Source organism: Ciconia boyciana, chromosome 1 (assembly GCF_034638445.1).
Source record: "Ciconia boyciana chromosome 1, ASM3463844v1, whole genome shotgun sequence".
Taxonomy (NCBI): domain Eukaryota; kingdom Metazoa; phylum Chordata; class Aves; order Ciconiiformes; family Ciconiidae; genus Ciconia; species Ciconia boyciana.
In genome coordinates, this window is record NC_132934.1 from 85953887 (window position 1) to 85969136 (window position 15250).

General features: G+C 37.4%; 1 protein-coding gene across 1 annotated transcript in view; it reads left to right on the forward strand.

The window, feature by feature from the left end:
• Nucleotides 1-15250, forward strand: part of CRACR2A (calcium release activated channel regulator 2A) — a 52007-nt gene that overhangs the window by 13624 nt on the left and 23133 nt on the right. Inside the window, exons 5-8 of the mRNA XM_072850842.1 lie at nt 4727-4817; nt 7668-7763; nt 12930-13117; nt 15118-15189. Coding sequence (XP_072706943.1) covers nt 4727-4817; nt 7668-7763; nt 12930-13117; nt 15118-15189 — 447 coding nt within the window. The remainder of the gene's footprint in view (nt 1-4726; nt 4818-7667; nt 7764-12929; nt 13118-15117; nt 15190-15250) is intronic.

Consider the following 15250-nt stretch of genomic DNA (forward strand, 5'->3'; position numbering starts at 1 on the left):
AATCTATACCAGTGTTAACATCTCCCTTACAAACCTGTTCTCATAGAGCTCAGTAAACTTATAAATAAGTTTATAATACATATGTATAACATGCAGCATGATCCTGCATAGAGGAAATTTGTGGTACTTTGTTGGGTGTTACTCAAAGGCATAGGGTTGATCTCCCTGTCAATTTTTATTTATATATATATTTATTTATATATGTGTGTGTATATATATATAAGTGCATATATTTAAAGAAACCTTCTATATGCCAAATAAGTTTTTTACCTAGGAAAAAATGTTGGTAACTTTTAAATAGTCTTGAAGAAGAGATTTGCATATTGTACTGTCTACTGCTGACCCTCTTACAGATACTAGTATTTTTGTCCTCTGAACAAGTAAATTATGGTACTGTGTAGACTTAATGTGTGACTATTTTTATTACTAACAGGCCATAATTTTTTCTAGTATTAAATGTCTGCTTTAGTATTTCACGTAAACTGACCCACTCTGCTTTTGTCAGGCATTAACCTCACCTCAGTTTTATATTTTATTTTAAGCGGTTAAGATGATTGTTGGAGAAGAAACTTAAAACATACCACTGGGATCTCTTAGTTAAAGAGTTTCAACAAAGATTTCTAACAAGATCTCAAATATATTCCTGATACACTCACAGAAGAGGTCTATCAGTGCATCACACATATTCTGTGCCAATATAACCATGGGCATGTTTCTCCTTTTAGGTGATCTGTAATTCTGGTTCAGTAGAACAACAGCCAAAATACTGCTGATGAATTTTTACATAGAACTGAATACACTTTAAGGAAAACAAAGCGAATGGCCCCATTTTTATCCCAGAACTGGTGTTGTTCTCCTCACTGGTGTTTATCATCATAAATGAATTGATGATGAGCTGTTGCCCATATTTGTAGATTTTAAGGCAAAATGAAAATATGAGGTTTAAACCCTCTCCTTTTAAAAATACTCATTTGCTTCTTTATTTCTTTTCATTTAAACAAAAGTGAGAGACTTTTACTACAGTAATGTATCAGACCAAATACGGTACATATATCTGGTCTAGTGCTGGAATCAGCAATAGCTAAGCTGTGCACTGAAAGTGTGGACCAGTAGCTCCATACATTCATCCATTTTGCTTTTGGCATCTACACAGTGGATACAATTTTTGTTTGCCAGGGTAAGTTAGTTCTCCTTGATTTTCTGATATTTGTATTTAATTTTAAGTGCTAATTTAAAATTAGATGGTTTCTTAAATTTAGCAGTGGTGTTTTTTAAATAGTAGGGTGATGTATTGAGTGAGAAAAAAAACGGTAGGTGACTTCATTGTATATAAATGTAAAGAAGATAAAATAATTTAAGTCATGCTTACGTGATGCTGAGCTTGGAATGGGCAGTTACAACTCCAGAGAAAGCCCTTGGGGTCGTTGCAGAGAGCTTCCTGAAGTCATCAGTTCAGGGTGCAATGGCAGCCAAAAAGCCCTAGTAAAATGCTATGCATGATCAGGAAGGGTACTGAGAACATGACAAAGCATGTTTTTGCCACTACATAGAATCTTGGTGCACCCACGTCTTGAGTACTGAGTGAAGTTCTGGTCTCTGCAACACAAGAAGAATGTAGTGGAATGAAGAAAGGTACAGAGAATGGCAACTCAGTGGTTAAAGGAATCGAACAGCTATTCTGAGAGAGCTATTTTCAAAAGGTAGGATCTCTTGAGTGAGGAGGTAAAGGCTGGAGTGGGATATGATAGACCTTTACAAAACCGTAAGACCACTGACTAGCTGAATGAGGAACTGTTATTCTTCAAATCCCTACCAGTAGAACCAAGGGGCATTTAATAAGACTAATAGGAAGTAAGCTTAAAACAGATGAGAAAGAGACCTAATAGCAGACAAAATCTTCAACTGCCATTAGCTCTGTCTGCTGTTGTGCTTTGCATTTGAAAGACAAACCTAATAAAAAGGTGGACTGTGTTTCAAACAACAGAGTTCTAAACAGAGAAGATAAACATAAGGGTAAATGGGAAGGGAAGGATGAACTGACTTCTCATTGGGCTTAGCATGGGACAGTGTCAGAGTACACCTTTGGCGGAAGAAGAGGAGAATCGGCGTCTCAGAAGATTAGTGCACAAAGTGCGCACATCACTGTGTTTTTTAAGGAGAAAGAAGAACCGTTACAACAAACTGCATGAACAGCAATTGTGAAACCCAAACAATTCACATTGCAGCTACATGAATGGGCAGAAATGAAACCCTTGTGAGTGTGTTGATCCTGAACTCGTCATCTGAGTTCAGTGAACTCACGTTACATTCCATTTTGTTTAATGTGCTCAACAACAGCACTGTCTCCCTTTCATCTCCATCTCTGTTTATTTCACAGCATTACTGGAAAGAGAAAGATCATGTTATCAAATATTGCTGAAATTATACAATTATGCATTGGGTAAAACTGGATTATGTAATCCCAGGGAATAGATATTTTAATCAAAACATTTTGCATTTTTCACATAACAATGATATGCCCTTATGGCTTTAATTATTTCCCCCTGATTGCATGTGGGGAATATTTGCCAGCTAATGTATTGGATTACTTTTTCTGCTGCTTGTTAGTTACATTACTTATAATTGTGTTATACTTTTGATTATAACAGGATATTATTTTATCTTTCTGTTTAATTTGATGAGAGTTAAGAATGAATTAAATGCTTGGGGAGTATTCAGCCTGCAGAAATGGCATGTGCTTATGTGCCGTACCAGCTAAAAAGATTCCTACATCCAGAGGTACCTCCTGGATGTAGTCCTGATGGTGCTGCCATATCCTTTGCTTCTAAACACATAAGAGGAAAGAAATATCTAAATCAGCAGCTTAATAATACGGGACTAAAGTTATTCTCCCTTTCACACAGAAGCAAAGAAAATCTTTATTATTCCTATGGAAACACTGACTGCTGTGCAATGTGTTCCATCTGTGCAAAGTTACAGGGTTTTTCAGTACATAGTCAATCTAGGGCTGATCAAAGTGACATACTGCATGAATACAGTATTTTTAAATATGATCTCAGCATCTCTGCCATACCTTTCTAAATACTTGTTAATTCTTTATGAATTTGTGTGATTTTATTCCATTGACAAGTGCTAATTTCTTATGAAGCATTTTCTTAGTTTTAAGAAAATAAAATTTGAGATCAGAACATGACCTGACTTTACACTATAAGGGGAGTAAGGCACCAAAAAGGGCTTCTGGATTTTCTGTAACTCTCTATTTGAAGCATTGCAGTCACATGAAGAGGCCCTTGTCTAAACTGCTTTTCTCACCTAATCAGGGTTTACAAAAATCTAAGTGACAGCAATCATTTTCCTCAAATTGGTGTAGCTTGATATTTGTTTATTGCTGCTGTAAATCCTGAGAAAATGCCTTCCTCCCCTAATTTTTTACCTGTGACTGAAAATTCAAGCTGGCAATGTCAAGTGTTCTGATGTTTGAAAGGGGAAAGGAAGACTTGTTTCTGGTGTTTCTCACTCCTTTTAGCTGAGGTAAATTTTTTGAAATTTCTTTCCGATTTGCTTGGCTTTAACTGAGAAGAGAATCAGGCCTTTAATAAGTGAACACGTAGAATATGCAGAGCATTAGGTAAAAAAACAACCAGTAAATACCCAGATTACAAAATTAATGGCTTTTTTTTCTATTGCATATTCCTTGTCTTGCTCTTATTGATGTGAATGCCCTAGGAGATTATGTACTTTATTTGTAACAGATGCATTCTGCAGATTGCTCAAGGAACAGCTCTAGCAAGAGGAATGTGGGGGACTATACAGTAGTGTCATATAAAGTCCTCCTATTAAGATATTAATCTCTATTAAAAATCTTTCTAGGATGTCCCCTGAGTTTGATGCAAAGTGATTCTTGCTTTTCAGTTTCTGGATTAATGAAAATAGAATAGAATAGAAGCAGAACAAAGCAGCTGTCTTGTTCCCTTTCAACAGATAAATTTTTTCTGCCCAAACTAAAGCATCTGGTCAACGTAATCCTTCATGTATCAAACTGCAGTGATATTAATTACAATATTTTATAGGAAAAAGTGAGCTTTTTAAGTCCTTCTTTTTTCCTGCACAGTCAGATACACTTGTGCACAGCATATTTATTTCTGTTCCTCAGCTGGGCTTTTCAAATTTGTTTCAGCAAAGCTGTTAAAGAGGCAGTAAGGCAGCTTTCAAGAAGGACTTTCAAGAAGTCTGTTCTAGCTAAAACATCTTAGACATGATAGAAGTACCTCATTCAATGCTCTTGAATGGTGAGCAATGCAGTTCCAGAGTAAAAAAATGAAGTTGCAGTGAAAATACTTTTAACTGGCAAACTTAGGCTTGTTAAAAGCCTTCTTAGTATTGTCACTGAGAAGTTGAAACTTCTTAGTATTGTCACTAGGAAGCTCTGTTCTTTACACCTAAGATTTAGTAGTCATTAAAACTGCATAATGAATAGCTGCTTTATATGGAAACATGAGATGTGTAGCTTTATTAGCCTTGGAGCTGTTGAAGCTTTCCTTTCATGAGAAAAAAATAAAAATTTAATCTGTGGCCTTTCCTGCACAAAAGTTCCTATTTTCTTAACCCTAGAACACTCTCTGGAGTCTTGTGTTAAGGCAGAAATGTGGGGCTTAGTTCATAATGTAAGCCATGACTTGAAGTAATGCTACAAAAACCCACTCAGTATACTTTTATCTCTTATTAGGAAAATTGCTGCTTATGATGAAGAAATTCAACATCTCTATGAGGAAATGGAACAGCAAATAAAAAAGGAGAAAGAACAGTTTCTCTTGAAAGTGAGTGTCTCTTTGCTATTGTTGGCATGGATTCTGCTCCCACTTCAGTGGTTTTATACTAATTCTGGGAGTGAAATGAAAGCCCACAAAATGTGTTTCACAACAGAATAAGAAAAAACATAATTTGCCTCACTGCTACTTTTGTACTGATCCATGCTCTGCAGCTTCAAACTAAATGACTTGTTGAATGAGAGGAGCATCGATGTCCTGTGCTCAGTGGTTGGCATACAGTAGCAGCTGGCATGCTTTTGAAAGTCAACTGAACTACAGCCACATTGTATTATCAATGCTGCTATAGGTTCCTAATTGGTCACAATTAGGAAAAATGTTCTTTGAGGTTGTTCAGAGCAGCACTAATCCTGTTGGTTTCTGCAGTCTCTGCTTTTGAGGAGGGGATAAGTTCTCACTGAAGAGCAACAACAGATAAATCAAGTGATGGTAATTTCTAAAACCACCACAGCTATTTGCAAAATAAACACAGATCAGATTCTTCTGTCACTGCCATGGTGCTTCCAGAACACGTGACAATGAATTCCCTTTTCTTACGAAGTCTCCTTTAAATTTCCTCTACTGCTTTTATAGTCTGTTTGGATTTTTCTATCCTATTTTTCCTCCTAAAACAAGGAAACTAACAAGAACTCCCAGTATGCTCCAGGAAAGAGTCATCTTAGAATCATTTATGTGGGAAGGCACCTATGATGCTCCTAACTTTTAAACTAGATCAGGTTGCTCAGGGACTTGTCCGATTGAGTTTTGAGTATGCAGATGATGGAGTTTCCACAGCTTCTCTGGGTGGCCTGGGACAACCAATCATGAGCTACTGGCTCATGCCTTTTTGTTGTCTTGAAAGCAGTCATCTAAATGAAACCAATATATGGTTTCAAACAACACATGGTACACAAAATGTTGCTAAAACTAGTGGATATCCATCAATTATTGCCTCCATTCTCAATTAAATATAATCTCTAAAAAATCCTTTTGTGATCCAAATATATGAAGTAATTTTTGTTTCCTGACATAAAGTGTGTTAGAGCAAAAAGAGCCTTAATTAGCTGTCTAAGGAATCAGCCTTTTCACTTCCCTCACAGGGTAGTGAACCTGACTTGTAAATTTCAAGGTTTTTTCCATTCCAAGCTGAGAGCAGTTTTTAGTGGTGGATGAGATGAATGCTTTATATAAAGTTTGTATATCAGCTGAAGGATAAAAAGTATTTGCAACTTTGCCTGACAGCAGCTGTTGTGGAAGAAATGGTTTATATGCTCTTAATAGCCCACAACTGAAGTTGTATTGAAAATCCTAAAACAACAAAGACTTTTCCATAACCAATGATTGTTGGATCTTGTAATTAGTTGTATATTTGAGGTAAAGCCATTTCTTTCAAGCTTTTTCATTAAAGTTTCCCACTGAAGCTATTTACAGTTTAGTCAGCATTCACACTAATGGTTGTCAGACACTCAAGAAGTATTGTTTCTTGGCATGACTAATTTGGGATTTGGGGAGATCTGACTGTTAAATTCTTTCTGTAATGAAAAGTCTCACAAAGACTTTACAGCCTGGAGAGATGCATTGATGCCATATAAAAGGGGAATTATTATGACTTGAATGGAGAGTAGCTCTTGAAGAATATATTTAAAGAAATCGGTAAGATGCAAATAAGTACAAATTGTAGCTATTTATGATACTTAATACCCTGCTGACTGAAGGTTGTACAAAAGGGGCAGTTAGTCTGTCTTTTTAACTTGGATATATATTCTTCCACATAAGAAGCCAGTTAACATGCATTTGATTACCCCATTATGTGTACGGCTGAAGGGGAGAAGCATGTAGGAACCACTGCTGTCTTGAGGGAATTTTTATTTTTGTTTAGAGGCATTTTCCTGGGGACCTTAGAGAGTAGAAGCCTGTTGTGGAGGAATAGGACAGATTCTCAGCTGATATGAACTGCTGGAATCCGATTTTACTCAGGGGAGGTCTAACAATTTGTCTCAGCTGAGGAGTGTCTGAAGGAGTAATCCCAAATTGGACTAGGAGTTCCCAGTGATTGCAGGATACTTAGGTAGCAGACAGACTGATATAATTGCTAAGTGAAAGGCAGAGCCTGAAGCCCAGATCACTTGCTTATACCACTGGAATATCTGTGACAAATTGTTGTTAGTGATGGATTTTAAAGGTAGCAGGTATTGTTTCTTTTACTTCAACCTGAGTTGCTGTACTGTGTGTCAGTAGCCTGCAGCTCCCATGTCAATCCTGATACCTTGTATGTGAGTTACAGTATGACTCCATAATAATTTAAAGTCGTCCAGGTTGTTTCCATCAATACATTCTCATCAATCCTCTGTGCCAGCAGTTGTCTGGTTTAGGAAAACAAATGTGCAGAAAGCTATTCACTTTTTTGCTGTTTTTTTTTTTTTTCTGCTTGTTTAGCTCTCTGAAACAGCTCACTGCTGCAACAGATGAACATGAATGCTAGGGTATAAGAGGATGAGGGTATGTGTTGCTGGAAATGGGAGGATGCATTCTAACTTCATTGATTTAGGTTGGCTAAGCTCCTAAGGCTCATGCCTAAGGTAGAAGACTTCTACCTCCACTTTGTAGACTTGATGCCTACTCGTGTGCAATCAGCACATCCTGTAGCAACTACAGTCATTGAAGTTGCTGGACTACACCAGTTTACAGAAGCTCAGAGTCTAGATTCATGAGTGATACCATCCTTAAATTGAGTTCTGGCAGTAGCTCGTTATGTTCACTGTGGAAAGCTTGCCTATTATTTTCATGCTTGATTCCTTATGTCTCCTCCTGCTGATGAAATTGTGCTGTTCTGTTAATACATTTCCTCTTTGAATTTTGCAGGACACAGAGAGGTTTCAGTCCTACAGTCAAGAGCTGGAGTGCAAGCTCCTGTCAAAAGAACAAGAACTGGAACAATTGGTTCAAAAACAGAAAAGGGTATTAACCAATATCCTTCAGAGTTAAAAAACAGATAATTTTTATTTGTTCATATGATTTTCTTTAGGTACTATTTTAGGTCCCAGAAATGCAAGTTGGTGTGATGTAGTTCTGTCAAACTGGGACCCTCTGTTGCTTTTGTGTCATGAGTGTAGATACCTGAATGCATTTAAAAGTGGAGTGATGACTGCTAGACTTCTATGCATGTGCTTAGGAAAAATGTTACACTCTATTTCTAAAGCAGTTTTCCTTTTATATGATTAAAAAAAATACTCCAGATATTCTCCCCAGGTACTAGGTTAATTTTATGAAAATATAGCAGAATTCCACTGCCTTTGATGTGCTAGGAACTGGCTTATGCCCAGACAGCTCAAAAGCAGAGAACAATGATTTGAGTCTTACAGTGTACACCTTTGCTCAAAGCTTGTACCAACTACTCATTTACTTGTTTTGGATGATTCAGCACTATGAACTTGAAATGATCCCTGCTGAACAACCTGCTCCTGATACATCTCTCTGTGATAACAGTTTTATAGCAGTGCATGGTTCTCTTGTATGGTAACAGCTTGTCAAGTTCCCATATTAAAGCCTGATGTGTTTTACTTCTTAAAATGCGTGGCCTGCTTGGGAAAGCAGAGTATTTCTCCATGTGTGAACTTGCTGTAAAGTGTCTCCAAGGTCAGTGTATGAAAGACTAGCAATAGGGCAAGGGATTAGCACTGGAATTTAAAGGGCTGAAATGGAATGCTGTGAAACCAACTTCTTCTGGAGAATATGAATATAAAATACATGTAAAATTTATTTTCCTGGCAGCAGTGCTTGGGAGTGCCAGTCCTGGGAAGTAGGAGAGAAGTAAGAGGGGAAGGGAAGGGGGAGGAAAAAGAAGTTTGAGGGCAGTTTCGTAGTTATGTGTAGTTTTTGCATCCTCTTCTGAGGAATGAATCCAGGTGCTGCTGAAGCTGATGGGAATTGTAGGATTGTACTTGAGTAAGCAGGGAGAAAAACCTCTAGCTTACTATAATTGTGCAAGTTTCGCGGATGAGGATATAGGACTGAACTAAAAGGCCATTACATAATTGAAATCAACTGCCTGATGTTAATTACCTTCATTCAGTACCACTGTGAATCACAATAGATGTGGTTTTATGCAGGCTGTTTACTACATTGCAGCACTATAGTGAAATAATCTATACTTTGAAGATGTCTGTGGGGGCACACAAATCAGGCATTTTTAGTCTGAAGCTAACTGCAAAAATATAAGAAATTATTTATCATAATTTTGTAATGATTATATTTTATTATTCTCCTTTTTTGGTTTGGTGGGGTTTTTTTTGCTTTAAAGCTATGTTTAAAACTTAGTTATCAACCAGTAGTTCTGTAAAACCCTTTTCCTGTGGTTCTCTAAAATATATGTGTTCTAAATTTGGTATCAAAAACACAGAAGCTATTCAAAGGCTTATACTCAATTTGAAGCCTGGTCTAATCAAGTAATACAGGCAGCAGTATCAGGAAGTTTTATCTTATGATTATTGTCTGCTATTGCCTATCTTGGAGAACATAAAACAACATCTGTGTTATTTTTATTAGTATTATTTTTTATCTAATTTTAAGTTTTCCTTTTCTATTCATTGCATTGTTTATTATTAATAGTATTACTGTGTTTTCTACTTTATTTGTAATTTCTACTATTTATCATTTCCCCTCTCCTTTATGAATTTGCATGAGTCTCAGCAAGGGTGCTTTGAAGGACAGGATCTTCAAAGTACTATAAAAATTAAGCTATCACATTTTATTTTTATCAAAATGAAGCTGTGTTGGACAAATGGAATTCACTACTTCTAATGATGTGATGAGTGAGATAATTTTATTCAAATGATTGATGGCATTTGAAACTTTTGTCATTCAACCAGCTGATCGGTACCCATTGTCAATCTTATACACAATATTTGATTTTTTTTTCTGGTATAGCAGCCTAGCCTGTTTATTTGAATGCTTAACTCAGTGTAGGTAGAGGCAGTATTTTGTACATATATTTTTCTAATTCCTAATTATAATCTCTGTGAGTGACACTCATCTTTCCTCAGATCTGTTTTTATAATACTATAACCCCACTCATTTTCTGGTATCTCTTAATTCACCTAGATATCAATGTGTGCTAGGTTAGCTTCCACCTGTCTGTTTGCCTTATCCAGAGCCCTCTGTCACCTTTGCCTCCTCCTCTTGCATGGAAGTATACTTTGATAATTAAATCTGTTCTTGCAGACGGTAATGGTAGCTTGGTTTAATTACCACTTCCATGCTTGATTATATGAGAGAACCCCTTGGGAGTAATACAAATGCTTTTTTCCAAACTTCATTAATAAGTCTTTTTCTTTACTTTTTTTTTTTTTTAAATACAATGTAATTATTCCTGTGTTGGAAATTATTATCCAAAATGTGAAAGGGAACTTCCAGACAAAATGAGTTCAGTGTTGTTCCTCCCTCTGGAGTCTCCCTTATGAGGGTCTTCTGCCTGGTGTGACTGAAATACTGATCTGATTCCATGTTGACTGGCTTTCTGTAGGCCAAGATTCCTTTGGCTAGGCCTTTTTGCTGGCTAGCATGATCTTGAATTGTCAGCTTGCTCTACATGGCTTAGATAAAGCACAAGGTATTCTCAGTAGTGTTCCTCAAGGGATGTGTGATGGCATGTCTCAGAAGGAGGCACTGGGTACAGAGGATGTCCAACATAACATCCAGGGCACAGAATCTTGTATTAGGGGAAGAAAGTAGGTGTGGACCAGGTAAAATGCAGGAGAGTTACTGGGCTTCTCACATAAAATGATGGGTTCTGTGCAGATAACAGCCACTGAAGAGCATGATTGTGGGTTTCTGAGTGAGAGATCCATGGGAAGATGGATCAGTAGCACTCAAAAATGCAAATCAAGTGATAGGATTGTTAAGAAAGGCATAGAGAACAAAATAATCCCCAGCCTTATAACACTGTGTAAATGTTTAATCTTTCATGCGCACCTGAAATAAATAGGAAAAAAAAAGATAAAAAATACAGAAAGGATGCTGAACTAAGAACAAGGGAATGCATGGAGACTGCTTAATGTATGTGTCTTTGAGGGATAGCAATAGCTGTCCTCAGCAACACGTTGTTTGTATTGGACAATCCCAGTTCTTTACTCAATTTTAAACTTGTGAGTTTTTCCTCCCATTTTTGTCAAAAGAAGAGAATATACACCATCGGCTACTGTGTCTCTGCTTGACCTGTGGTAATTGGTTAGTTCTCTCTGCTTCCTAGATTTTCTTAAACATGACTGTAGGCCATGAGTCTTTCCCAATCAATTTTCATCTACTTGATGACCATGGGAGCCAATTTGCAGCTCCAATAAGCAGCTAGAGCCTGTAGGGTCTATGCCATTCTATACCAGCTGAACCTACACCTAATGAGTTATTCCACTGTATTTGGAGTTGTTTAAATCAATGCTTTAAAAGTAGTGTTTGGCGTCACTTAAAGGATTTTATACATACAGTGAAAGGAAGGAGCTCTGTATTGCTGTGAAATAACCCCTTCTCCTCTTGTTGTGTCCTGGGGTTTAAATATTATGAGCATCTGGTATTGAGCATAGTTTCAACATAATTTTTTTTCTCACAAGAGTTAGCACCAGGATTTATAGCAATTATTTCTAATATCAGTACCTATGATTCTGGGAGCTGATGATGGCTACCACTGCAGTTACGTTTCCAGGCCAATCTTTGTGTAAGTTTTCAGATGGCCGTAGTATTCTGTAAGTGGGATTTCTGCCTGCAATTTGTTGCTCTTAAGCTTTTTGAAAGTTCATCTTTGTGTGATCACTTTTTGCTTCTCCCAAAACCGCTCCTCTGGATAGGTAGTCTTGTCTTCTAGTACCTGAAGCATCTGGTCTTTTACTTAGAATAGATAACTTCATTCTGTCAAGGAATGGAAGCAATACTCAGGAACTGAAGTGATCCATCAATGTAAACAAGCATTGCTCAGCAGTAATTTGATGCCCAGCTAGTCAGTGTTTCATTTGAACTGTGAGCCTGCTGAGGCTACAGTTCAGCAAATACGTTAAGCTAGTGCTGCTGCTGAGATAAGTGCTCCCACTCTACTCTTGTTCCTGGCCTTCCACAATCCCAATTGTATTTTCAAATACTTTAGAAATACTTTCTAAAGTATTTTCTGCTTTTGTTTTGAACCTGGGCCTTAAGGTTGCATTCAAAACCAAGACTAAAACACAGCAGTGTAGTGGAGCGTGAACAGACTGGGTGGGTGAGGACAGATTTTGGTTTGGGTGAGCTCTACTTGTTGGGATGTGCAAAACGAGAGTTCTAACAAAATCCTCCGTTGTGTTTCAGATCTGGAGGATTGAACTGGTATCATTGCAATGCTCGTAGTATATTTTACATCCCTTAAAATGCATACTGAAAAAAAAAAAAATTGAAAAAAAAGTTTTTATATGTTCAGGTCAGCAGTGCCTTCACTAATATGAAGTGGACTAATTTTAAGCTACTTAACTTTTGCTCTGTCATCTTAATTTGCTCGGTTAGCCAGGGAGAAGCAGGTGGAACTTCTTTACATACCAGAAACCACTGTCGTCTGCTGTTACCTGTTTCACAGGGAAGGTGTATCTTTCCTTTGTATATACTTTGGACAATGAATATAAAAGTGAATAAAAGAGCTCTAATTCACACTTCTTCGCAGATTTAGCTGAGATAGCAGAAAGGTTACTGCTTGTTGATATTACTGGGGATGGGAAGGTTTATCTGCTACCTGATTTAAATCTAACAGTTTTTAGGCAGAACTCTAAATCGTTCTGTGTAGGCCTTCTCATTGTGGGAAATTGTCTAAAATAGCAGTTGTGAATATCAATTAAGTACTGCTAATCTGCTCTGTAAACACCTTTTTTGTGGTTTGTCCTGGTGCATTTTTGAACTGGATGAAATTCAGTCATAGAGTGGAATGGCTTTGGTTTTGTGTAACATAATTATGTCTGTACACAGAGCAGTGGAAGAGCACCATATGTGTTTTATTCATATGCTGGCTTTGATAGAAATAGCTTCCCTATTCAACTAACCTCTAAGACTTGAATTGAGAGCCTCAAAACCAAGATGCCTCAGTTATATTACTTTATGTTCTCTTTTCTTCCATCCCAGTTAGAGCAGCAATGTACAGAACTTCTCAGTGGCAAAGAAGAAACCAAAGTAGAGAACACCAAGCTGAAGCTGACTAACCAGGAGCTGCTGAGAGACCTGGAGAGAACATCTCACGAACTAAGCCTGGCTCAACAACAGTTACAGGTGCTTCAGGAGGAGGCATCAAGACTACATGAGGAGAAGGAAATGTAAGTCTCCAGCTGTGGTGGTTCTAGTGCATTTGCTTAGTGTACCAGTGAGCCTCCTTCTCAGGGTATTCAGTGCTGTGATTTAAGTTTGTGTCATAAGCAGAAACCACCAGCAAAGCCAAGTGCAGTTCTAGTCATTTTTCCCCAAGTAATTCAGCATGTTTTCTGTAGCATATCTGGCTTCTATAGAATCTTTTGGTACTTCTTCAAAATGTCAGTGTTCTTCCACCCCCCATTTGTTGAGGGTGTTTGGAATTAAAAATCAGTTTAATTGGTTAAAAAGTATGTCTTAGTTTTGAAATACCAGTGGGATTCCTTACAGAAATTACAGTTGTGGCACATGATGCTCCATCCCCCTCAAAGCTAAGTCTACCTGAAACTTGCTTCTCAGAATGTACTCCGGCTATGAGACAGCTAGGATGTGCTTCTTTTCTTCATCAAAAGCAAGTCTAGTACATCATATCTGACCAACGAGCCTGGCCAGCAACATAAAATGTAGTTTATGCAGCTAAATCACAATTCACACAAGGCCTTATGGTGAGCCAGAACCATCATTTTGGGGTTTCCAGTTCAAATGTTTTGGATTTCAGATTCTGACTCTGAATTAAAAAATATTTTTCAAGAAGAAATATTTACAATTCATATTTTGAGGGATAGAAATGGCCTTTAAGTGACAGATTAATCTACCTGTCTTGCTCCAGCCTTCTGCACAAAGCAAAAGTTACATTACCCTGAAGCTGTAATTGGCAGAAATGTTCACTGAAGTCCATTTAATGGAACATAGTTTTAAAAAAATGCTCAGGGATCTGGAAAACCCTCTTGTTGCCAATGGAGAGCACATGGATGCCAGACTGTGGTGCATATCTTGCCAGACTCTATACATTTCAGCAATGAACTATGTAACTCAGAGCTGTGGCTATTTGGCATATTTCAGGATAGAGCAGAATATTAGATCAAATGTCATATTCTTTATCTGTTAAGCTTTGTGCTCTACTTAGTTATTACTAATGTAATTTTTCTTCAGGGTATAAATAATGAACTTTGTTGATAAATGATTGTTAGAGAACGGCCACTGCATTTAGAACACTAATTTTAGGTTTGCATGATTGATGTGTGTTTTGGAAGTAGACAGTAGAAATATTTCTCCTCAAGATGGTTTGTTTCCTCTTTGAGGCCTCCCTTTTCAGATCCAGAGCAAAGGCTGTGGAATGATCTGGTTTTAAAGCTACAGAGGAAATATGCCCAGTGGTCAGACTGCTGAATAATACTACTGCATTTACAAAGCACTTTGGATTCAATAGTGTTTTATGGAATTAGAGCTCAGCCCTACTCAACTGCACCTGCAGTGTTACTTTAAACGTCTGTATCAGTCTGGTAAGACCTGAGCTGTTGAAGCAGGTGTAATGTTCAGACTGTGCACAGGGAGAACTTGAGGCTTCATTGATTGGCAAAAAACATTTAAGGCCAGACACTGAGTTGCATTAAGTCAAAGTAAATGGTGTAAATCTGGTGTAAAAATCTGAGACGCTGTGTCCAATGTTTAAGGCTGCATAACTATTAAAGTCAGGAACTAAAAAGAAATTGTAGGGAATGTGGATGTGTGAGCCTGACATGGTTCCAGCAGCAAGATAAACTCTAATTTTGGGTAAAATATTACACGGTCTTTAGTGGCCATGAGTGAGAAGGATTTCAGCAGTATGTCTTCTCTGAATGATGCAAGTGCCAGTATTGGTGTATATTAAGCTCTCTGGATGAAGAAATTATAAAGCTATAATTTTTTTTAAAAGAGCCTCTACTCCTTCCTCTGCTAACCCAAACTGCTGTGGTACAGTGGGCCTTATACTGAATAAACTTTTTAAAAATTAGTAACCATTCATGCACAATAAAGTCTACAGGTTTGGAGAAGCTGAAGTCTCAAATGTGGATACTCCTAGGGGGAAGCATTTTAGAAGTGTTGTTACCATGGTTAGAACAATTTTATTTATTTATTTTCATTACAGGGAGGTGTACCGAGTGACAGAAACCTTACAGAGAGAGAAGTCAGGACTTCTGAAGCAGCTGGATTTTTTAAGGTAATGCAGACCATTCAAGAACTTCTTGCATTGTTCTAAAGAGGTACATTAAAAGGTGAAA